We start from the raw sequence: 26,052 nt of genomic DNA, 5'->3' as shown, positions 1-26,052 counted from the left end.
TACTACTAGGCCTCTACTACTCCTCTATGCTCTCTTTCTCATTTCTTCCCCTCATCTCTCCCTTCAGGGGCGCCTCTGTCAATAAAGACCTCTCACATGAGAATTATGCTTGCTTGATGTGATCTGTCCAGGAATTTGCCAAGTCATCTAACAATCATGACTTGGGATAGCTATGAAGGAAGGAAGAATAACAAGGACTTGTGGAGAGTATGGGGCAGAGTCCAGAGAAGGATCTGGATCAGCCTTGGGGCTATGTCAGTGCAAAAGGAGTGGGGCCAATGAGAAGGGCCAGGAGAAAATAGAGCTTTGAACTGTATAACAAGTATGTGTGAATAGGGCCTTAAGTTTTGGAGAAATGCTGGCTTTTATCTAGCCACCAAAAAAAAAAATCTTTCTATAGTCTTGCTAGACTCAATTTTGGACCAAATCAGTGGGCCTTCCCTTTTCAGGAGAAATGGGATACCCTTTGGACTTGACACACAGAAAGTTGTATGTCCTAGCATCTGAAATCTTTCAACAGTTAACAGCTTGGGTGCTTTTTTTCAGGAGCAAACAATGGGCTCAGTTGGACAGTTTCAGCTCTCAGAGGAAATCAGTGTACAAGGGAACAAAATGCACTTCGAAATGGCAAACTGGAAACCAGGAAGCCTTGAGCTCCCAAAGCAAATAGGGAGTCACAAATCAGTCACCTATCCCATGAAGACCAGCCTTTTAGTACTAAAAGAAAAAGTGTAAAAGAAAGGTCTCCCAACAGTTTGCAGGAGATCAGTTGACTCAGGAAAATCACTGGCAAAGTTTGAAATGAGAGCCAAAGCAACTGTAAAGGCTGGCAAAATGGTTCAACGCTTAAGAGTGTGGGCTTCACTTCTAGAGGAGCAGATTCAGTTCCCAGCATCTACCATAATCATCTGCAATTTCAGGTCAAGAGTATCTGACACATAGACATGCAATCACACAAAACACCCATACCCATAAAACAACAACTATTACAATAAATACTTTTTAAAGTAACTGTAAAGGAATATAACTGACAGAGCCCAAGGCAATGTCTCCAGGACTGAGCAACTAGCTTCCTATCTACTTAAACATGATGTATAAGAAACTTTAGATGCTCAAAAAGAGGACATGAATTTTGGAGATTTCAACTTTGAGTTATGGAGACCATGACAATGGCTCCCAGAATGTACCTTGGGGTTAAAATAACAAGTGTATATCCCAGAGCTGGAGCCCAAGCACCTTAATTGAGTAAAGTCACATTTCAATTCTTGATCAAATATTATTAACAAATTATACTATCGGGTTTTGGAGGTGAAATCTGGGGTCTTACATTCATGACATGGGCAGCTAAGCCTTCAGTGTGGTGGGGGATCAGCCTCCCTCAAAGGACTCAGCTGGCCAGGTCAGTGCCCTCAGGCTTCCTGGTGTCTACATCTTTGCACTCAGTTGCTAGGCACTCTTTGAAACAATAAAGGCAGCCGCCTGAAATGACAGCTTCTCACCCCTAAAATTCCCTTTTCCTTACTTCTGCAAGTAAGTATATGCTTGCAGGCAACTGATAGAGAAGCCCATGGAAGCTCACGGAAGTGACTACTTGTTCATACCCAGGCTATATCTATGGACAAAAAGCACTAAAGTAAGAGCTTCCAATGGTTTGTTTTGAAAGTTAAGATTCTGCCTAATGTTTTAATAAAAATATCCTATCATTGCTTCTAATGGGATTACAGGTTTATCTTGCGTGTTAGCAGTTTGAGTCCTAGTGAATACATGCCATGACTATTTTAAATCATTAATTTTCTTTAAACGTATATATTATTTATAATCATAAAGAATATATGCATCATTGATTTTCTGACAGAACTCAGGAGACATAAACATGCCCTAAAGAGGCCCAAAGTGGTTATCGTGTGGTTTTGGCTTAGGGCACTCAGAGTTTATAGACTGAATCTAATATTATTTGTACCATGAAACTTAATCTGTGAATGTATATGCTTTTTCTAAAAAGAAAGATTGGAGTCACCATGTCTCAGGGTTGTATTGTGGTTGAGGTGTTATAATTTAACCTCTGCTCAATAGAATATTGAATGGAGTCGGCACAGAAAGAGTTAACAATTACTGCAACCACCTCAGGAAGGCCCCGAGATAAGAGACAACGCAGCATAATTTGGACTCCCAAGCCATGTGAATCAGGCTTTCCAATGTAATAAAAAGAACTTTGCTGTGATTAACGAGGGAATTCATGTGTTCAGGGAATGGGTGTATGTCAAGCCCTTGCTGAGGTAAAAAGAGAGGAAATACAATAATAGATATATCCATTATCTTTTAAATAAAAGACAGACACGAGAGTATTAAGTAAAGGCCTTTGTGTTTTTGAAAGTTGTCAAGGCTACATAATGTTGTTCCTTAGAATGAATCCTGGTCTGTATTCACAATGGCTCAGCTGTAGTGCCATTGAAACTTACCTGCTAGCTACCGTAGAAGTAAATAGTTTTAAATTAGTTAATATCTTACCAAAGAATGTATGCTGAGCCTATTTGTATGCAGTCACCTTTTAATTTGTGATTGAGCTTCTGAGAGGTGAGGAGAAGTGGGGTAAGTAATGAAGGAGCAATAAGAGATAGAGCAGGCATCAAACTCAAAGGTAGTTCAAATCAAGGTGCTGCGCTTTGTAGGCTGTTTTGTGTATTTTTAAATCTGATTCTAATACTTCTTTTTAAGCATCTGGTTATTTCCTAAATTTAATGCTAATAACAATAGATCTGAAGAGAAAAACTCTATATTTACACTATGTGCTGTAAATTACACAATTCAAAAGCCACTGACTTAGGCAGAATCCTTTCCTAATAGAAGAATGATAGTTTATTTAGTTTTTATAATTTTGAGATGAGAGATATATTGCTGTCTTCTGCTTTTTCTACCTCAAATGGGTTTTGCCATTGTACTGATGAACTGTTTCTATGAACTTAACACAAGCTGCAATCATCTGTGAAGAGGAAACCTAAATGGTGAAAGTGCCTCCCTCAGATTTCCTCCCTCAGATTTCCTGGTCATCAAATCTGTGGGATCACTGTTTTCACTTTTTAATGCAAGTGAAGGAAGTATGCTAGCTACTTTTCTGTTTCTGTGATAACACAGCATGACAAAAGCAACTTAATGACAAATTATTTTGGTTTACAAATTGTTCCGGAAGTCTAGATGTTAATAATAGTGGGAGAGGCATGGCAGTAAGAGGCAGAAACTGAGAAATTGCATCTCAGCTGAACACAGGGAAGTGGGGAGAGGTTATAAATTCTTGACATTCACGCAGTGATGTTTCTTCCAGCAAGGCTCCATTCCCGTTTAGTTCCATAACCTTCCAAACAGCACCACCAACTGGAAACCGAGGGCTCAAATATGTGACCAGTGCAGACACTTTATTCAAACCACAATTAAGATGTGAGTTAGAAAGTTGGTTTGGTTTTTAGTAAATATTTCATCTTATAAATATTCTGGGACCTATGGCCTCATAAATTTTTGTCATGTATTCTCTTCAGTTTTTGAAAGGATGTTTAAATGGTTATCACAATACTCGAGGAAATTTTTACTAGGATATCTGTGCCTGGATTTTTTGATTGGCACATTTTCACTGTGAATAAGGTCTTTTAGGTTTGTTTTGTTTAATGTCCCTTTCTGTCCATTTTAACAAGTCCTCAAAATGAGTGTGTCAATTCCACTTAAACTGTCAAATATAACGTTATAAAATGATTCCATAAAGCTTCTTAACATTCATTCAGTCTGTAATCTCTGTTATTTTTCCACATTAAAAGCTAACATAATCTCTGTCTTTTACTTATTAGGGCTTGACTAACTTAGTACATGTTTCACGTAATTACATGTTACAAATATTGGATATTACACATCTTTATGTTGTATTATATTTTCCATTAACATTTGTAATTGTATAATTTTATAATATACTGCATAGAATGTTAATACATAAATATAATAGCCTAAACACAATATAAGCTTTGAAAATTGTATGAATTCCTATTATTTTCTCCTTTTATAAATTTGGAATAATTTGATCTTTAAAATAAGACTTAGTTCATCCAATTTCACAACTGAAATTCATCTCTTCAATTTCATCCCTTTCCTCTTCATGGACATATGAATTAGAAGTCAAACAGTTATATAGACTTCTTTTAATTTTTCCTTATTTAATTTAAAATGTTATATATTCCTTGTGTTTTTACCTCTGAGCTAGACTTAAAAGTGTGATCTTTAGCTTTAAAATACTTTAGCACTGTTGAGTGTTTACCTTGCTTATATAATACCTTAATGTTTATAACATATTATACACATGATTTTCATTTTCTAAACTGTGCTGAGAAACTGTTCCTAAGGTAACACACATCCTAGCTCTGTGTTTTCTGCATGTGCATCCTTCCATCTTGAGCATTCTATACATACCAATTAGAGTAACTGCCTGTGGATTTCATTCAAATATTCTGTATTAATGTTAGTTGTCCCTATACTTCTAACTGAGGGTTGCTAAGCTCTCTGACTGTCACTGTACTGGTCTTTTTCTACCTTCAATTCTGTCAAAATTTGCTTCTTCTGTTTTGAAGATTTCCCAGTTCCTTGTCCTTTCTGTTGTGGTTTTCTGACCTTGATGAGTATTATCTTTTAATTGGCATTATTATTCAATTTGTTCTGAAGGTTTGTTGTCTGTGACTTGGTTTGGCTCTGTTAGCTGGAGGTTTTAAATCCGTTTTTCTAAACTGTTAATTCTCTCCTTTCTCTTCTCTTGCCATTTGTTTGTGAATTGAATAATTTTTAAACATCCCGTATTAGGACTATTCATTGACATGTTGTGTATTTTCTTGCAATGGTGATCTCGATTTTAACTTACCCCAGTACATTTTCAAGCATTTCTTTCCTTTTCCCAGATAGCAGTACTCCACACACGGACAACTGCGTTGATGCCTCGGCAGAGTGCTGCCGTCACCCTGTGCTTCACTGATAAGTGCTGTAGTCATAGGAGTGGCCACACTTACAAGTGTGTACCACAGGAGCTGTGAAGTTCATTCCCAAGCTCAAACGTATGGAAGCTCTTTCAAGCATTATAATTGGTTATGCAATTAAGATACCATTCCATGTTTTTGTGCACTTAGACATATCACTTGTCCGACAGTCGTCACTTCTTCCTGCCAGCCTACCTCCTTCTGGAGCAATTCCTCTCTTGATGTGATGAATTTCTACAGCATGCCTTACAGGAGACCATTTTCCCCCTTATGCTTCTCTTGTCAGTATCTTCATTTCATCTATTCCAGAAAATACAATTTTTTAAATGCATATTTTTTATTCTTTAATCTTTTTACATTCCAGACTTTATCCTCTTCGTGGTCCACCCTCTGACTGTTCCACATCCCACACTTCCCCGCCCGCCCTCCCCCGACCCCCTCCAACATGATGTGCCCATCCCACTCCCTGGGGCCCCAAGTCTCTTGAGGGTTAGATGCATCCTCATTTACTGAGTCTAGAACCGACAGTCTTTTACTATATATGTGTTGGTGGCCTCATATCAGCTGGTGTATCCTGCATGGTTGGTGGCTCAGTGTCTGAGCAATCTCAGGGGTCCAGGATAGTTTAGACTGCTATTCTTCCTACTGGGTTGCCCTCCTCCTCGGCTTCTTCCAGCATTTCCCTAATTCAGCCATAGGAGTCACCGCCTTCTGTCCATTGGTTGGGTATAAATATCTGCATCTGACTTTTTCAGCTGCTTGTTGGGCCTTTCCGGGGGCAGTCATGCTAGACTCCTGCCTGTAAACACACTATAACATCAGTATAGTGGAAGGCCTTAGGACCTCCTCCTGAGTTGGATCTCAATTTGGGACTGTCACTGGACCTCCTTTTCCTCAGGCTCTTCTCAATTTTGTTCCTGAAGTTCTTTCAGACAGGAACAATTATGAGTCAGAGTTTTGGCTGTGGGGTGGCAAACCCATCCCTCCACTTGACATCCTGTGTTTCTACTGGAAGTGGGCTCAACAAGTTCCCTCTCCCCACGGTAGGGTATTTCATCTAAGGCCCTTCCCTTTGAGGCCTGAGAGTCTCTCACCTCCCAGATCTCTGGTAATATATATATATATATATATATATATATATATATATATATATATTAATTTATAATTTGGTCTTCCCTTTAAGCCTTTAAAGGATGACATTTTATTATCCTTTGCTTCTATTTGATTTAATGAAAAATCAGCTTTAATCATTTGGCTCTCTATATCCTGTCACTTTTCCCTAACTGCTTCCATTTCTTTTTTTCTCTTATTTTTTCAGACAGTTCCCTACAATTTGCCTGAAAATTCCTTCTAAGGCAGGACTGAAGTTCTTCATCTCTGCTCTTTGGAAGCAATCCTACATGTTCTTTAAGCAGCTCTCCTTAGCCTCCGTTGCTCATTTCTTACAATCACAGACAAGCGTTTGTGCTAAATAGGAAATTGTTCCACAGGTTCCTGGACTTGGTAGTCTTGCTGTGCGTCTGTCATTCTTTGAGTTTGAATTATAGCTTTATTCAAGTTAACCTCTGTTGTTTCCTGGTTACTGCAGCATCTCCAAGGAGTCCTCTGACTCAGCTGTTTGTCTTTACACACACTTAAATGTGGTTAAGTTCTCACTAGTGCACGCATGCTCCCCACCTTCTCTACCACATCCCGGCATAGCCTTTTAAATTTATTTCTACTTCTTGTTCTATTAGTTTATTTCCTGAGTATGGATCACATTTCCTCCTGTATGAAAGGCAGTGTGTGAAGTAAGAGGCCAAGGCAAATGTGCATTCAAATCAACATAGAAGACCAGGAAGTGTACTGTTAGTACTGACTTCAAAGGTACGCTTAGCCTGTCCTGTCCAGTCTCCATTGGAGCTAAGTCACACCAACTTTTAACCTACATCTAATCTGAACCCAAATGACAAGAGCTTTAGTAACTTTGAACTCATCAGGATCATAAAATATTTTGAAGTTACACATGAAATTTCCCTTGCAGGTAAGGCTTTGGAGAGCTATTTATTCTTTACTAGAAAAACAAACAAACAAAACCCAGAAAACCCTCTGAGCTGAGCTGGTATGGTATGAGTGCTAAATTTAACAATAATGCATGCTTTTTTGACATCTAAAACTGAAAGGCCTAGGGCAGCCTGGCCACAAGATGATTTTGTCCCTTCTGCTTCTCAGGATAAGGTCCCATGGCCCGTTTATCAAGAAGACCAGACACAGTTCCCATTTATCACTAAGGAGTGGCTTTCAGCAGGCTGTAGGCAAGCAAAATTATTGAAGCAGGCTGAGCTCTCTCACTTGCCAGGCTGGGTTCATCACTCTTAGTGTGAGTTGATCTTACTTGCCTGAGAAGCTAGGGATACCACTCTTGGTGTGACAAAGGTTGCCTCTGCAGCCTCTGAAATGTGCACTGGGCTATACAGTCCTCCCCAGTGCCTAGTATACCAGTGGAAGCACTGCAATTTGCATCCATCCACTGTTGGCTGTTAAGTGTTTATCCATGGGACTCCTCTCCTACTGATACACTGAGAATAGGTTATTAGAACTTCAGATGGGGGGTAGAAAGATGTCTCAGTGGTTAAGAATATTTGTTCCTCTTTCAGAGGACTTGATTTCAGTTCCCAGTACACACAGTGTAGCTCACAACCATCCGTATCTTCAATTCCAGATCTGGTGCCTTTCTCCGCCCTCTGCAGGTATCAGGTATTCATATGGTGCATATATATATATATATATATATATATATATATATATATATATATCTGCCATTCATACATCCATCAAATAAAAATATTGAAAACAGGGCTGGAAAGATGGCTCGGCAGTTGACAGCTCTGATCGATTTTCCAAAGGTCATAAGTTCAATTCCCAGCATCCACATGCCACCTCACAACCATCTGTAATGGGATCTGATGGCCTCTCCTGGTGTGTCTGAAAAGATTGACAGTGTCCTCATGTAAATAAAATAAATAAATAAATCTTTTAAAAACACATTGAAACATAAATAACACTTTAGGCAGAAAATGTTATTTCTCAGCATGAAATCAGTCTGTTAACTTTTCTGATGTTAGTGACTCACATTTAGCTCTCTCTATTCTGGCACATTTTGTTGCCTTGTATGATGGTTCTCATTATTTGTCAAACTAGAATCACCGGAAAAATGAGTTTAAATGACGAGCTGTCTACAAATGGATTAGCCTACAGAAATGTCTGTAGAGGATTACCTCATTGAAGTAGAAAGGACCAGCCCACTGTGATGGAACCATCTTCTTGGCAGAGGAGAAATCAAGCTGAGAACAGGAAGAAAGTAATGCATACAGTCACTGTCTCTGCTCCACTGCTGTGTCTTCCATACAATGATGGACAGGGCCTGGATTGCAAGTCAATAAACCCTTTCTCTCCTCAGTTCCTTTCTGTCTCGGTAATTATTGCCACAACTAGAATGATATGAAACCAGAACACCTTGTCTCTACCCTCTGGGAGACCATTCATTCAAAGTGTGCTACTGTGGGCTGGGCATGCCTCCCTGGTAACTTCAGTTCCATTCTCTTCATCAGACTTTGGGGGCTGTGATAATCAACTTAATCCCCTAATTCTTTCTCTCCTTCCCTTTCCTTTCCTTCCTTTTTCTTCCCTCCCCTTCCCTCCCCTCCCCTCCCCTTCCCTTCCCTTCCTTTTCTATTTCCTTTCCTTCCCATTTCCTTTCCTTCCCATTTCCTTCCCTTCCCTTCCTTTCCCTTTCTTTCCCTTAGACTGTCCTTGAACTGGCAAGGTATGTGGTATATATATGTATGTAAGGGCTTTGTGAGGAGGGCTGTGGGCATATATATGATATGTGTGGGATGTATATGTATTTGTGTGTGTGAGAAAGAGAGATGTTGATGTGTGAATATGTGTGGTGTATGTGTGTGAATATTTGTACATATATGTGATGTGTATATGTGTTTCATATGTAATGTGGGTGTGAGGTATATACGTTTCTATGTATGTGAGGTGTGTGGTATGTATGCATGTACGTTTTGTGTGTATCTTTGTAGGGGTGTGTGTGTGTGTGTTTGTGTGTGTGTGGCAGAGAGAAAGACAGAGAAACAGAGAGAGATTGAGATTGAGATTAAGTTGAGAGAGAGAGAGAGAGAGAGAGAGAGAGAGAGGTGAGTAATGTGGAAGAGAAGGGTCTTCAACTGTATGAATAGAACTATGTGTATATGTCATGGTGGGAACATGTAGATCAGAGGTCAATGCTGGTGTGAGGCCCTACCAACCACCCTGTTGAGACAGGATCTTTACTTTGCGTTTCCACTGCATATGCCAGGCTGAATGACCCATGAGCTTCTGAGAATTTTTTCAACTCACCATGAAACACTGGAATACAGATATGTACAACCATTTCAGGTTCTCACACTTGCAAACAGTGGTCATCTTAGCAGATTAATTCTTTTAACTATTTATGTTCCTAGCTTTCAAATTGTTTAACTTAAGTTTAATTTCATGTAGTAAATTTTTTCCTCATGCCTTACTGTGTAACTCCATTTATCGATATGAAATTTTAACAGATTTTTAATATTTTCAACTAATGAAAAATTGCACAAAGCTGAGAACTCTGGAATCTGCCATGAATCTTTCAATTTATAGAGGAAGAGTAGAATAAATTATTTAAAGTGTTTTAAACTATTTTAAGACAATGAACTCCACAAAAGTAGGAATATGCTGAACCCTGTTACCTGTTGGGGTCATTCCTGCAAATGGAGGATAGCTCCAGATGTAACATGGCACAATCTACAGTCCTGTCCTCTGAGTGAGTCTCAACAGCCATGTTGTATTGGCTTCTAACTTAATAGGTGTTTTGACTGATTTTCTTTTGATAAGAAGACTGACTCAAATAGATTGCAAAAAAATAAAAGAATATAAAGCAAGCTGATTATCTCATCACCTGAAGATCAGAAACGATGCAAGGACTGTTTAATGTTAATCTTAATGATAAAATACCAGAGATGTTCAGAAAGTACAGAACATTTAATTTCACATTTTATTTCTTATAAATGGATAAGTTGGTAGCATGGTATAGCAGTATAAATATCACAGTGTGAAATGGGGTATAGTAGAGTTCTGGGATCCCAATAATAGTGCTATTTGGGGTATAAAAACATTTATTTTATTTTATTTCTTGATTGTATACAAAATAATAGGCTCCATCATGTCCCTCACTTCACTGTTCTTTCCTGTTCTCATTGCTGTCTGCCTGTTGCTACATTTTCTTTTCCCAAATATTTTTTCCTTCTGGTTTGGTGTTCTTGTTCCGCTCTCGCTCTCGCTCTCGCTCTCTCGCTCTCTCCATCTCTTTCTCTCTGTGTCTGTCTCTCTCTCTGCCTCTCTGTGTCTATCTATCTCTCTGTCTCCTTCCCTCTTTTCCCTGTCTCCCTCTCCTTTCCTTCCTTCTCTCTTTTCTCTCCTTCCCTTTCTCCCCCTCTTCCTCCCTACCCCTCCTTCCTTCTTTGCTTCTCTCCTCTCTCCCCACTTCTCTCCCACCTTCCTTCCCTCCCTCCTTTTCTCCCTCTATCTTTATCTCCCTCTCAATTCCTCTCTTATTAAGATCCCTTTCTTTAGGGTATCACCAAGAAATAATATACTGACTTTTCTTCATCCCAGGAGTTTTATTTTTCTTAACGTTTTAATGCCTATTAATAAGTCTCAGAAAGCAGAACCAGAGGTCAGGCCTTTGATGGTTTCTGTAGTATAAGTGTTTAATGAACAAGGACTGCTCCATACACCAGCAAGGCATACTCAGGGGAGTTACAAAACAGCAGGGCTTAGCAGATCAATAACGACATGCTGGACCTTTAGCCTATCGATCACAAGGTCACTTGTAAGCCTGCATGGAGACAAGCACAAATATCATATGGGTCAATCTCACAAGAGGCTAAATGCATTGCTTGTTACCATCCAATCTGATTATCATTTCTTCCCTACTTGGTGTCATGTATAAATCCAGGAAAGGAGCTCTTTGCCACCAACATTTCCTTACGGTGGCTAGGATCAGGTGGTCATCTTAAACCACAGGACCAAACAAATACAGAAAATAGAAGGAAACAGCGTGGCCTTGATTTGTGTTTCAAATATTTGGAAGTGTCTGTTCATCTGTTTCTACAGATTCTTGTATCATGATCATTAAATTGTGCTTTAGCTAGAAATGCTTTCCTAGAGGAAATATTCTGAGATACTGGCCTCCTATAAACTCAGTCTGTTTCCTCCTGTGTGTTCTAAGCAAGTCTCCTATCATGTCTGCTTATTATGACAGAAAACCAAGTTCAAGGATAAACTTTTGCAGTTTGGGGCTCTTTTCCTTCTAGGGTTACCACTGGATACAGTTTCTGGATTATTTTATTTTGAAGTCCATGTCAGATCCAAAGCTGCTAATTCTTGCATCTTGATTTAAATCATACCCCATCTTACACTTTCAAAGCAATCAACAGTGCCATCACATAAATCAATGCTACCTGCAAAAGTGGAGGCTGGAAAATGTACTCAGACAGGTATTTGGTAAATCAGAGAAAGTTATGCTTTGTTTCAAATGCTGGTATCCAGTACCCATAATCAGGAATAATAACACATATCTGCAATGATTTATATATAGCAAGTCAGCAACAGAATTCCGGTTTCCCATGCTTAAATAAATATAAATATATTCTATGATCAGTATCGTAACAGACCACACATAAAGTGACACTGGATCTGATCTTCCTATAGAATTTTAGTCCCTCCCATGGAGTTGGAGCCTCATAAATGGTTGAATGAATGAATGAATGAATGAATGCGTGAGTGACAAAGGCCGTGACAATGTTAGTTTGTCTAGTATCTGTTAAGGTTCCCTCCCAGATGCCTAACAGCTAAGTTTTTGCAGAGGGTAGAACTTAGCTGAAGACTAATTAGGGACTTGCTGGAAAAATGAACTCATATTTTATAAAGTGTCTCTCCTAGAAAAGAACCTTAGAAAACATTTTCTACTGCCTACAAAACTCACCTGCTCTTGGATTATAGCCTCAGACTAGCATTAACTATGATCCCATTTAAATGAGGTCATTTCAATGTTTCTTCATTGATTGTTCAATGGCCAAGTCCTGATTTTACACTGTCACTCACATATCAGAGCTAACAAGTACAGAAACGAACTACTGAAAATAATGTATGCGTATTATTGTCTATAACTATATATTACTAATAAATACCATTATTCGGTAAAACATTTTAAGATCAAAACTTGAGACAGATTTTTGTGTAACTATAGTTTCAATTTTTTTTTACTTCTTGTCTTTAGTTATAATTTTTGAGATTAACTTTAATGATCCAATGGGAAGAAAATCATGACAAAATCTTTTCTTGATTTCCTGATGCAGTAGAACAAAACACTAAACTCTTTCATCAAGCCTAAAGAAATTCCACTCTCCACTGCCAATGAGAAGTTTCCTTCTAAAGGCAGAGACACACAAGCATACCTGGGAAAGGGAAAGTTGCTTCATGGTCCTGGCTTTTCCTGCCGATAATTGTCCATGTTTCCTCCTTTCCCCTCAGCTTCTCGGAGGTCCTTCATCACATCCATTGATCCATCCTAGGAGGGTCACAGATCGTGGAGCAACCACAGAAACAGGAAAACGAACTTCCTGAGTACACTGCAAACACAGAAACCTGTTTCCTCTGCGCACATCAAATTGTCAAAACTCAATTTTAAAACGTTCAGTACGGAAGTGGCTATCAGAAAGACTGGAAGAACTTTGCCTCCCAATTCCACATGAATTTTTGTGCCTAAATTTACTGCTATGAAGGAACTAAAGTTTCTTGTCCTGCTTTCTATTTTATGGGGCAGGGCCTTTGGCCTTACCAACACTCAGCATTCATGGACTGCTCCTGAGAATGAAGACTCCTCACTGACTCGTAACTTCACTTCAGCCCCTATAAGTGAAATACTGAGCCTCCGAGTGCTCTTGGCCACTCAGAATCCCTCCAAGGACCCTGAAACTCCTGAGAGACCTTCTGATGACACTAACCTACAGTCAACACCGCAGCCCTCTGAGACAGTCATCCCTCCTGAGGGGAGGAGAAGCCAAACACCCTCACTCCTAGAGAAGACAGAGACAGCGGTGGTATCCCTGCCTCTCTCTCTCCAGAACAAACCCAACATCAAGCCCAGCCCTGGAGCAGAAAAGCTCATGCTTGCTAATGCCACGTTGAAATTCCTTCAGAGTTTTTCCAGAAATTCCAAACAACAAGCAGTCTCCCCTAAATCGACTGGAGATATGGGAAACAGGTCTGCAAAAGAAACACATCTCAGGAGAATTGACAACAGCGGAAATCAAAGAGCCAGCTATCAAAAATCCAGTTTTGAAACAACTAGAGGGAAGTAAGAAACATTCTGTTCTTGTTGTGTCTCTGACTATACTGTCTATAAGAATGAGTGCTACAGGTCTCTTTAGCTTGTAGATTTGTTCACGGTTCGTAGTTCCATACGGTTTCAAAATCGCAGTCAGAGTCTTAGGGAAGAGAAGGGAAAAGGACAAAGAGTTGAAATCTCTTCACTCTTCCAACTATTGTTCAGGATGAGGAACGAAAGGGCACCACCAAGGCACCGAGAAACACACCCACATGCCAATATGAAAGGTTATCATGAAAATTTCGCTTAAGAGAACTTAGACATCGGTGGCTCATAGAACAGGTGATAAAGAGATCGTATTCCACTTATCCCAGAGTCACACTTGTCAAGGGCATGATGAATCAGAAAGCTTGCTTTTTAGCTTGACTTAAGGTGACAGCAGTTTGCTTTGTTGTAGTAAAATAAAACTAAGTTTAAACAAGCATTGTAAGAAAAATCTCAAATGGACCCAAAAACAAAACAGAAAAAAATGCACACCTAAGCAAAGGAATGTTTTATTCTCATATGATTTACTCATCTATATATTTACAGGTATAAGCCGACTTGTACATAATTTTACCCATAGTGAAATAGCTTCAAGAGCCTAAACAGAGTTAGATATTATACCAATAATACAATAAACTTTAAATTAAAAATAGTAATTCATACCTAATATGTGAAAGATGTTTTGAGCAGGCTGTTGACTAGATAGCATGAGAAGTAAGAGGCAAGGAAGTTAAAATCAGCACATTTCAGCTTCTTAGTCTCTTTAAGTCAAGTCTGCTTATTGATATAATTTCAAGGTCATAAGAGTTTACAGATATACAGATAAGTGTGATTTTTAGCTAAAAATTCACTTAGAGTCTGGAATAATTCAGTTTAACTGTGTAACAAATGTTACCTACCAATCATGTTTATCTTGGATGAGGAGACGTTCTGTAAAGCAGTTAACACACATCCTACTTAGTAAGAAGTTCCCAATTAAATAAAAATGACAAATGCTATCTGTTGAAACACTTTTCTAAATTGCTCTCAGGCATCATTTCTACTTACCATGCTTTATTGGTGTCTGTAATTCAATTTTTTTAATTGCAAAAGAACTCCTGAACATTTATAGGAAATGATCATGAGCTTTTCATATGTCTGCAATTAGGAGAGGGTTTTTTAATAGGATAGGAAGACAATAAAGCAAATAAAAAGACAATTCAACTAAAGAACCACTTAAATAAAAGTATGTATCATTGTATCATAATTAAAATTACTATTTAACCGTTTTATAAATAAATATTAAACTTGACATTAAAATTGGCATTAGACTTTGAACTAACACTTGTTATTTTGTACAACAAGCTCTCAACACTTGGGAAGGCTTATTGATTTGAACATTATTTATGAGTGTCCATCACATGCCTAGCCCTCTGCCAGGACGTACAAAGAATTTGAATGTCCTACCTGTGTGCATTTATATTTACTATAAAAAGCAAGTATGAATATGCCTATTGAATTTCCCAAAATTCAATATATGAAAACCACATATGAAATACAAACAGTTGAACAACAATTTGCCTTATGGATTCCCCAATAAGACTAGTCAAATTGTTTCTATAGTAAAGTAACCATTGATTTAGAAATTCTCTTGTTTGCTGTCCTGGAGAACCTGTATTTCTCTTTTAGTAATCTTCTCTACTTAGTCTAAATTATCCTACTCACACAGTCATCCAAAGGACAGTCCTGTGAGAGAAAAGCCAGGTCACTCGCTCTCTCTCAATACACAAAGATCCAAAGAAGACTTGAGTTGAAAAAACGTTTTTGTGTTTTCATGTGATTAACAATGGTAACATCAAACATTTATTTGACATCTGTGTGTGTGTTTGTGTGTGTGTATGTTTGTGTGTGTGTGTCTTTGACACTGTTAACCGTTACATATAATAATAACTCCATAACAAAGGGAACATGCTGTCATGGTGTCTTTCTGGAGAGGTTTTAACCTCTTAATTGACTTAAATTAATTTAGTTACTATATCTCAGGGCAAAGAGATGAACTGGCTTCCGAGGCTTGGCAGCCAGCTCTACTAGGGCATTCCCTTAGCAAGAGAGAAGCCTTCATCTTAACTGGGAGGACAGAGCAGGTGAATCTCCAAGGGCTTTTGGCTGCCTCCAGAATGTATTTCAGGTTCCTTACCCAGTTACAAACACAATCTTGCATGGTGTCTCCACGCTCATTTTCTACTACTTTCAGTCTGTCCAGATTTTAGTTCTTTGGTCCACGGTACGCTGTATCTTCCTTTCCTTTCTCTTTGTTCAGATAGCTTGGTCTTTTCCCAATAGCTATTCCTTTTACACCCAATAGTAACCTTCTGGGTCTATTAGATAGCCCTTCTAATGCCACCGTGTTTCTCAGTCTTCTATCACTGCACTTACAACAGGGAACTTATGTATGTATGTATGTATGTATGTATGTATGTATGTATGTATGTATATATGTATATATATATATATATGTATTTATTTATTTTTATTTATTTATGTTTGTTTGAGACAGGGTCTCTCTGCATAGCACTGGCTGTCCTCAAAGTCACTGTGTTGACCAGACTGGCCTCAAACTCACAGAAATCCATCTACCTCTGCCTCTGAGTGCTAGGATTAAAGGCATACACCACCACTGCCCAGCTCTAAGAAAGATTCTCACAAAGAACACATGATCTCTTTGCTTGTAGGTAGCCACTTTGAGTGTTATTTAAATCTCTGCTATATGACATGCATGATAAGTAACGACATTGTTCTCTGGCCCTGGTGATAAGGGGTATGTAGGAAGGCAAATGGAGAACATGAAATATGAGGGTACATGTGTGAGTAGAGCTATTCCCAAAAGTACTTCTCAGTAAGAATGAACACTGTCAGTCTAGGATTAACACACCATCCCTTTATCACTCGGTAGTGTTTGCAATTGAATGATAATTCTTAGTGAGAAGGAGTATTGCATCTATGAGAGGTTCTTTTCTCTAGAATTCATGTGGATTATTTGTGTCTTACTTTGTTCCCTTTTAGCACTCTGGGGGCTGTCTGCTACTCAGATCTGTGGTATCCTGTCTGCCAGAAGGGGTGTTTGTAAATGACCGAGCACATTAAAATAGGCACAAAAAGATGAAATTAGAACTGGGGCATTTCTATGTAGGACACACATTTGCTGGACACCCAACGTGTCCTCAACAATATGATCATGTTAAAACTTAGTGACCAAAAATTCCTGCATGCTGCACACTCATAAGACCCAGGGCACATGGTGACAGATGTGAGGAGGAGGCCTTGTCCAATGAAGCATATGTGTTGTTAACATATGTGAAGCTGAAGAGAAGAGATTGGGATAAATGAGCTAAGCACTCTGAGTGGGGTCAGGAAGCCTTGACTGGCTGTAAGAGATGGAATGGGGTGTACAGCTACTGCTTCACTTCGTCTACACTCCCATCCACTACACCCAAGAATTCTAATTGCAGACATCTTAGTGAATTCAGCTGGTTCTGTAACTAGAGGCCTCGGTAGGTTCTCTACACTTTTCTGTCCTTCCAACATTCTCTGATCTATCAGCAAGTCTCTTCTTATTCTAGCTTTATTATGTTCCGGGTCACTCTGCTTCTCCTCATCTTGTCCTTACCCACACATCAATGTCCCACCCCTGTGACCCATGCTCCACATGGTGACAATTTGTTTGTTTAAAACAAAATTCAAGATAATGTTCCTCATTGGACATAATGATTCCCTTTATGCTGCCCAAAATGAGTACTTTAAGTATTGACATGAAAAGGCGATCGTGTCAAACTTTCTTAGAATGTATTTATCATCTCACACTTTGGTAAGCTTAAAAATGAAAAAGAAATGAAACTGGCTTTAATAAGGTATTGGCAATAGTGACTGACTGGTCAGTGGGTGCATTTCAAAACACCTTCTGAATTCTTAGAGAAGTGTTTCTCAGTATCTGGGGGGATTTGGAGTCTCACCATCTCCTTCCAGGCTCATTACACCTTGAGTCCTCCAGGCTCAGAACTGAGCAAGTTCTCATCTGTCTTTTTTTTTTTTTTTTTTTTCCTGAAATGTTGCCCTGGGAGTGTTTAGAATAGGATTCCTTTTCCTCTTTCAACTTTAATTTTGACATCACCTCTTCAAAGAGACTCTCTCTGACAGCTTAACTTCAGCCCTCTGGCTCACTATCCCCTTCTTATCTCATCCACTTTTTCATTTAGAACACTCACCTGTGCAATATTTGGCTTTCATGAAAGCATGGGCTTTGCCTGTCTGACTGATAATTCTATTCAGTGCTTGGAACAGAGAGGAACGAGACAGAGACAGAAATCAAGGAACCTGGGGAAAATGGATTATTGAGATGTCTGAGAGCTCAATGATCGATCAAATTCGTACAGAGAAATATTTCACATCATGGATGTGTGTGGTACTGCAAGAAGGCTCTAGAATTAAGAATAAAGAAAAGGGTTGGGGATTTTATGTAGTTCAGGCTGGCCTTCAACTTGCTGTACTACCGGTTGACCTTGAACTCCTGGCTCTCACATGCCAAATGCTGGGCTGGCAGGCATGCATCATCAGTACAGCCAATGGAATTGGAGAGATTCCGGTGTTTAATGGTCTAATTATGGCAGATGCCTACACTACAGCCTTCACTTGAATGACTTCAGAAAGGAGAGACAAAAGGAGTGTTCTACACACAGCAGGAGAAAATCTAATTTGTGAGTACTGTTGAGAAGGAGTAAAATAAGAACTGAATTTAGTGATATGATACAGAGTTTACATGAACTCCTGGTTCTAGTCTGAGTGAATTGGCCTATGCAGGATGGTGGGAAAAGAAATGACAGTCATTACAGGTGGGGCTATAAAAGCTTGTTCAGATAGGTCTCAATTTTTTCCTGGTGTCTTAAGTGTACCCAGTATTTAAAACTTTACAGTTAAGTCTGAGGAATTCAGACATCCAAAGGAGATTATTCCACTTTCAAAATTCCAGAGACATCATTACACTAAGAGAAGTCTTCATTTTGTAGACATACAGATGCTTCCATTATGACACTGTCAGAAAAAAAAAAAAACCACTACAGTGTTTTCTACATTTTAATATCTCCCATTAGTTGTGAGCTTTCATTACTTTTCTATTTCTTGTCATGCTTGCTATAATAAATGTGTATAAATGTGTATAGTATACACATTTAAAGTTCTAGAATGAGACAAGTGCTTATTCAAACTGAGTAATTATATAGGTAACTTCTGTATTCCTACATCTTTTCTTTTCTAATTATAAAGCTATAAGTTTAAAATATGTTATTTAAGAAGGCATGATGAAAGTCAATTGGTAGGAAGGTCTAGTCAGTTAGGCAGAAAAACAGACATCACACATCTAAACTGCATGCTCTGCTACCTGGGAAAGCCTGACCCCTGCTGGACCAGAAGACTCTGCTCAGATCACAGTCTAAAGAAAACCACAGTAAAAGAAAAACATATTTTGATAAACTCTTTTAAAAGGTCACATCACAATTTGACCACAAGCCTGTGTGTGTGTGTGTGTGTGTGTGTGTGTCTTGTCTTATTAACTATGAAACCCATCCTTTTCATTTTTAACATTTATTTCATTCATACTATGTGAATTTCTTTTAATCTTCTCATTAATAGGTAGTAAACAACATGACATTTCACTCTTTCAAGTTCATTTAGCTTTGATAAAGGATTTCTCTCTCTCAATCTTATCAAATAAAACCCTTGTAAAATACCTTATAGGATGTTAAGAATACTTGTCTTCCTAATTTCTCATGACTGTAAAGACATTTTGAATACTAATGCTGTTATCCCCTTTCCCCATTTCCCCTCCCTAGAACCCCCATCCCATCTCCCCTTCTCCTTTATGCTTTTATACCATTTTGATTACATGCAAGTATTAAGGTCAGTCCTAGGTTGAGGGTCTAGCAATACAATAAATGCAAATAGTCAAGAAACAAGCAATGCAATAAACACAAATAGTCAAAGAAAAAGCAAGAACTATCCAATAAAAAAATAATGACAGACAAAAAAAGAAATGTGAAAAAAATGAATAGGAAAGGCCTTATTGAAGCAGTTCTGTGTCTGTGACAAAAAAATTCTGCTTGACAGTAAAATAAACCAAAAATCTGTTGAATGATCCATATATATATTTAAAAAATCATGTTACAAGCACAAGAAATGAAACTTCTATGCCTTCATTTACATTTTAACCAGAAGAAAGACTTTTTTAGACAAATTAAAGGAGCCTGGATATGTGACAATCAAGGTATCATTGCACAATAATTTTCCTAGTCCATACGCTAGCATGTGGGAGGATTATATGTAGAAATAAGACATTAAAAGGGTGGGTAAAATATCATTTCTTGTTCAAGTATCTTATGCTGCTCTAGTACAAGCACAAATCCTTTTTTCAACTAAAGTTTATGTTGGCCAATTGAAAATTACATATGGGATGTTAACCTCATGGGTTTTAGGTAACATTTTGGAAATTCTTCAAATAAAAATGATTTTATTTGGATATTCACATTAGTAGAAACAAAAGATTGAATTTGGAGTGCATTTCATCCACTAACATGTCAAAAATAAAGCAGTTATTTTCTAAATTAAGAAAAAAAAACATACTAACGCTGTCTTGAGAGCCGCCCTGTCATTTGATTCAAGCATAAGTGGTAGTGACAGCCTTCTGTATTTGTTTTCTAGAAATTATTGATTTGGAACACAGAATCAATTTATAGCTAAAAGAAATTTATCAGGTCATTATAAGGGAGCCATGGCTATTTACATATAAGCAGTGTACATATGTGTATACCCAGAAAACCATTTCCTTAGTGTTCCCAGCAATGTGTCCCAAATATGTTAGTCTCATAACCCAGTGCCGCATGTCACACTGTTAAGCTTTCTGTGTAGAAAACAAAGCTACATCAGATATATTAGTATACAAAAGGCTTTAACATTAAGCTTTTTAAAAGAAATTCTCCTGTGTTTGTTAATACTTTTTTATGGGATAAATGTGATGTATTTTGGAATGAGTTTCGTGGGCTCTGAGGAAGTGTGTGACTTATAGGTGTAGGTATCACTAACATTCAGTTGGTCTACTGTTCACTTTTACTTTGAATTTTCATTCTTGGTTTTCAGTCAGGATGACTCACCTAACAGTGAGAAATGTCTTGTCCTATATTTCAGAAATTTCCTGATATGGTTTTGTTCTTTTCTTTTGGATTCCCAATCTCAGTCTCTTGAAAGTTCTATAGAATTCTTGGTTTATCTCATTGGTTCACTTACTCTTTCCTGACATCTAAATATAGCATTTTCTCCATGTTGTCTCCTGCCTATGATACACTGTCTTCTTCACATCATCTATCGTGATGCTTTCCATTGTGTCTGGGTTTTATAAATTCATTTTATTTTTAATTAAAATGTAGCTATTATATTATTCCCCTTTCATTCCCTCCCTCCAACATCTCTAGTACTATAACCTACAATTTGCTCTCAAATTACTAGGCTCTTTTTCTATAATTATTATTGTTAGATATATATTTATAAACACAAACACACACACACATTGTTTAGTGTTGCTTATATGTGTAAGTTTTTAGACCTGACCACTTGGTAGTTAAAATCCAATTAAGATCCTCCCTGGAGAAGACTGATTCACCCCCTCTCAGCAGTTGTTAATTGCCTGTAGCTATTCATCCCCCATGAGATTCCTCTATTCATGTTGCCACGTGAACTGGTCTTGTCATATTTGTGTCTTAAGATTTCTTTTGAGATTTCATCAATACAGCTTCGCAGTCGTAACTAGAAGACACATTGATTTCCAAATGTATCTCAATAATGGAATTCCAGGAAGAAAAGGTTATTCAATCGATGAAGTCCCCCATCCCAAGTCCCAGCTTGGTTTCGGTTAGGGATTCTCTGGTTCACATTACTACAAGCATCTCCAGGGCGAGGTGCTTCCCTACTACACTGTCAATTCAAGCCAAATGACTGAATAAGGAAGTCTAACTCTAAAAACTGCATTATCAGGATGGCCTTCATTTGAATTCCAAGGGCTTGCATACCTTAACTTGGTACTTCTGAGACTGTTGTCATTATTTCTTACAGCCGTGTTTCTGTGTGGACATTGTCAGGGGTGCCCTCATTGCTGTGTACACTCTGCTCACAAGATAAACAGACATGTTTGCGACCTGATTCATCACTTAGTGGAAGTTTTTCTAAAGCTAGTCTTTTACTGGCTCTTTTAATGACTGAGTTTTCCAAATGTAATGTAGAAAGCAAGGTATACTATTCCAACTGCATTTTAGTATGCACAAGAGGGTTAGTTTTTAAGTTGAAATAGAATCCCTGTCTCACTCCATATTTTTCGGATTCAGCAAGCTAAACTTTGCTCCTGACCAAAAATATCTTCTTTCCCCTTGAGGAACACTTTTACCTACTCACTTGGAAAGTATAAAGAATCAACATTAGACTTTCTCAGTACCTGTTGCTGGCCAGCAGCAGAGTCACTGCCCTTAGAGCCTAGGAATAGAATGTCATGCCATGGTGAAAGACTCTGGCCTAGAGTGTGAAAACTTCAAAGTTGGCCTCTCCAACACTGCAGTCAGTGAGAGTGCAGTCAGGGAAGATGCAAAGGGCTTCTAGTTTGTCTAATGAACTGTTGGTCATCATTTATGCATAATTGATTTTATATTTTAAGTCTCTATTTTTGAATAACTTGGTTTAAAATTATATTTTTTAATGAAATGAAATTTAATCAGTATGAAATGAAATTTAATGAGTTTATTTTTACAGTAGCATAAACCTGATTATAAGTCAGGCAAGGAGCGCTTTTGCTGTGAAGCTCTCTGTATCTCCATTGGATCAGAGATGTCTGCTGCTAACTGGCAAGTTCACTGTTTTGGGCAGGTGTTTGTCTCTTTATTTAGAATTTTAAAAGTTCTTTGCAAGTGATGCTTCGGTTTCATATCACAGAGAAGGCATGTTTCATTTTGAACTCCCAAGAATATAGATGTGATGGCACTGTTTTGATGGTACCGCTCTATCTCTCTGTCATACAAATACTCATATGAAAATTGTATTGCCTTTCTTTTAAATTGGTCATTTGAAGTTTTAGGATCATCATGGGATTTTCATAAGTATAGTTAATTCTTTTTAAAATCCTTTACTGTACTCTTCTTGATTTTAAATAAGTCCTTTTTACTCTTTTGTTGTTTGCTTTTCTTCATCCTTTTTTTTAAAAAAATCTTTGTATAATAAGTAACCTTACATATTAGCATCTATATTTATATTTTTTCCACTTTGTATGGGAGCTTTACATGGACAACAGCTAGAACAAAGAATAAGCAAACTAGTGTTATTATTTTTATTTCTATGCATTTATTTCTGGAATTTGATGAGATGTGCTTAAGTCAGGCTTGAGTGTGGATTTGCCCTCTAGGAATTCTGTGAGCATCTTAGACATTCTTTGAAAAGAATTAAACTTCGAGATTTTCTTTTGTTTCATTAAATGTTTATTCTACCCTCATCTTTCTCCCTGTCACTCTCTTTAAGAACTCAGGTTATGTAATCATATAAAGAGTTTACATTTGCATTTCTGGTCTTTAAATCTTCTGCTCTGTATCGCATGTTCTTACATCTCATCTAGTTCATTGGACTCGCATTGTTAATGCCCACAATTCTGGTGGTACTCACTCTATTTGAGACTGACTGCATGGGCTGTGTTGCTTTATAATTAAATATTTATCCGTTTTAATTACTGCTTTTAATTCCACCCATGGCATCTCTGATTCATCTAACTTTGTCAACTTACTGGAGTTTTGCTGCATGTATAATCCCTATTTTTTAAGTGTTATTCTGGTTTTATTCATTTGACTTTGTGTTCAACACTAAATGCTGTTATTCTCGTATACAGGCTCTGTTGTCAGGCTCTGGAGAACCTTCTGTTGACTTTCATTGTGACATTTCTGCCATCTCCCTCATTGTATGAATTCTCCACACATATCTAACTATTTCTTAACAAAAATCTAATTTTTATTTCATTTTAAAAGTGTTCTACCTTTGCAGACACACTCTTCTAAGCTGCAATTTGAAAACTTCTCCCAGCAAAATACCAGGCTATATACATTGGGCTCATGTCACATGCAAAGCAGCACGAAGTGGTATAGTCCACTAAACAATATCTAGAAACATGGTTTTTATAGATACACATATACCGTAAAATACATATTTTATAAATATATACGTATCATCTGAGACTCTTCTGTGTCAGAGACAAAACTATGCAGTTACCTTATAGGCTGACTGATCTGGCTTAAGACTTCATAGAAAGGTTATGTTTTACTTTGTAAAGTGTCTGCTATTAGAGAGAATTATGACATGCTTGCATTGGGCATCTTCATGGATTCATATCACCAATTGATGTTCCTTTGTGTGGAATCTTAGACTGCTTCTGTAAGTTTATTTCAAAGCACATTTTTCTTATTGTTTGCTATTTCAAATAGGATCAAGTTAAATTTTCTGATGGTACATAGAAGTGTGTTTTCTACTTAGTGGAATATTAAATTATTTTGCCATATATTATAAAAATTTATGATGAACTTAGTTATATTGCTTGATTCCTAATTTTTAGCTATAATATTTTGTCTCTTATTTACAACCACATCATTGGAAAATAATCTACTTTTATCTTTTTATTTATACTTTCATCATTTATTACATATTTCTGTCTTTCTACACATGATTCAATTTGTTAGCTTGATCTTATTACACAAAGTAATAGAACTAGATCTTTCTCTTTGTTCTCAGTATAAACACTTAAATTAGATATAAGAGCAGGCTTAGATTTTTGTCTTGTAATAATAAAATGCAAGCCTTAATTTAGTTCTGATTATTTTCATCATGTAGTAGTTCTTAAAATCTCTTTGGATACAGCATTAAATATGCATTTTCTTTTCTGTATAAATATTAAATATTGGTCAATAAATATTTTTAAAGCATCTTATTGATATATCAAAGTAAAAGTCTAAGAAAATGATTTTGACAAATATAGTACTAACAATGAGTTTTTTCCTACCAACAATGATTGCTCCCTCAGGAATTGGTGTGCTCGTGTACATACCAAGCTAATGCCGATAGTGATACTGGACACTAATGGTTCTTATGTACCAAATGGGAGAAGATGCTGTGGCTGGTCTAGTGGACTTAGTTCCCAAAGGTATGTAATGTTTTCTGAAAACAGATACTGTGCATGTAAACAGGAAATACATAATCCCAGACACTGCATGACTGGTCCTTAGATTAAATTTATGAGCTTTAATAAACAAGATGTGATCGCTACTAATAAAAAGATTTCTGTTGTATATATTTGCTTTGAGAATCATGTGAGTTTTACAGTCATATACTTAGCTTACTGCCTAGCATCCCCGTATTTAAGGCATGTTAACCTTCTGTTATGGAATCCTCCATTCTGTAGTCACTCTTATAACAGTTGTGTAACCTAGTCAACAACCCTGAGCTGAGATCCTCATGAAATACACACATACTTTAAAAGATTTAGTAGTAATTTTCTTTTGTTCTAGGTAAGAAAGAAATCCATATAGAACTTGGTTTGTATTTAAAATATAGATGACCATTAGCTGTGACTGTGAATGAGAAAGCAGCTCTGTCTTAGTGAGCATGTTGTTCATTACATATTTGAACACATTATATATTGTTTTATCTATACATTATATATACAATTATATAGAGAGAAATTATATATATATTTGTCATAAAATGTAAGGCTGAGCTCTTGATAAATTCTCTGAGTCCATATAGTGACTGTAGCCTGACTAGAGATGTTCATAAAGAATCTACAATAAAACTAGCACCGCTATTCAAGCCCTGAGACTGATGATACATGAATTATCATACAAATAACTCAGGGAATGAGTCTGATGCATCAGCAGTCTGGAATAATGCATAGTAAGGACACATATATCCAGGTGTTTCTGAGTCTCTTGAGGACTGGGATTCATGGTCCAGAGTACTGAGTATGTCTTAGGGATTTTGAGTGCTAAGCTGTGTGGCCCTGCTTCCAGCTGTTTTTCCCTTTGTGACAATTTTCCTGACAAGAAAGGCACAAAGAACATACTGTTAAATCTTTGGTAATGAAAATATTACCACAGTAACCCTTATTGTATTGCTCATCTTATTGGTTCAAGGTGAGTTCCTCTCCTGTTCATTACTCTTTTCTAAACCCAGCTACTCATTCCTTTCTGGTCTTCTGTGTCCATCTCACTGGGTCTTTCCATTCATTCATGATTTCAGTATTTATATAATAGTTGTCTGTTTTTCTTTTATTATATCAACATTGCATGCAATAGACATTCAGTTTTCCAGAGCCAGAGCACTAACCCTCAAGCATGATTCAGCCAAGTTCTAAATTCTAGAGTCAACCCAACAAACTAAATAAACTCTATCTTCCTTTCTTACTTAGCTTGAGCAGTGGAGTTAGTAATGATGTTTTCTCCAACAGAACTATTCACTGGGTACGACTTATTGGAGTAGATGTAACTGACTGGTTTAGCATGCATTTAGGGCTGGAAA

At 37.5% G+C, this 26,052-nt stretch overlaps 1 protein-coding gene and 1 long non-coding RNA gene across 2 annotated transcripts in view; one reads left to right on the top strand and one right to left on the bottom strand.

The window, feature by feature from the left end:
* Nucleotides 1-8,262: 8,262 nt before the first annotated feature.
* On the bottom strand, nt 8,263-13,043 carry LOC114633833. Its single transcript, XR_003713246.1, has 3 exons — nt 12,907-13,043; nt 12,524-12,636; nt 8,263-8,323 (listed from the first exon to the last, which is right to left on the bottom strand). It is a non-coding gene; the product is annotated as an uncharacterized LOC114633833 (long non-coding RNA).
* Nucleotides 12,830-26,052, top strand: part of Mmrn1 (multimerin 1) — a 44,044-nt gene continuing 30,821 nt past the window's right edge. The window contains exons 1-2 of the mRNA XM_028782460.1: nt 12,830-13,425; nt 24,560-24,679. Of these exons, the coding sequence (XP_028638293.1) occupies nt 12,845-13,425; nt 24,560-24,679 (701 nt within the window). The 5' untranslated portion in view covers nt 12,830-12,844. The remainder of the gene's footprint in view (nt 13,426-24,559; nt 24,680-26,052) is intronic.

The sequence above is a fragment of the Grammomys surdaster genome, unplaced genomic scaffold (genome assembly GCF_004785775.1).
Source record: "Grammomys surdaster isolate TR1022 unplaced genomic scaffold, NIH_TR_1.0 752, whole genome shotgun sequence".
Lineage (NCBI taxonomy): Eukaryota > Metazoa > Chordata > Mammalia > Rodentia > Muridae > Grammomys > Grammomys surdaster.
Note: the sequence above shows the minus strand (reverse complement) of the source record. Positions and strands in the feature narration are given on the sequence as shown.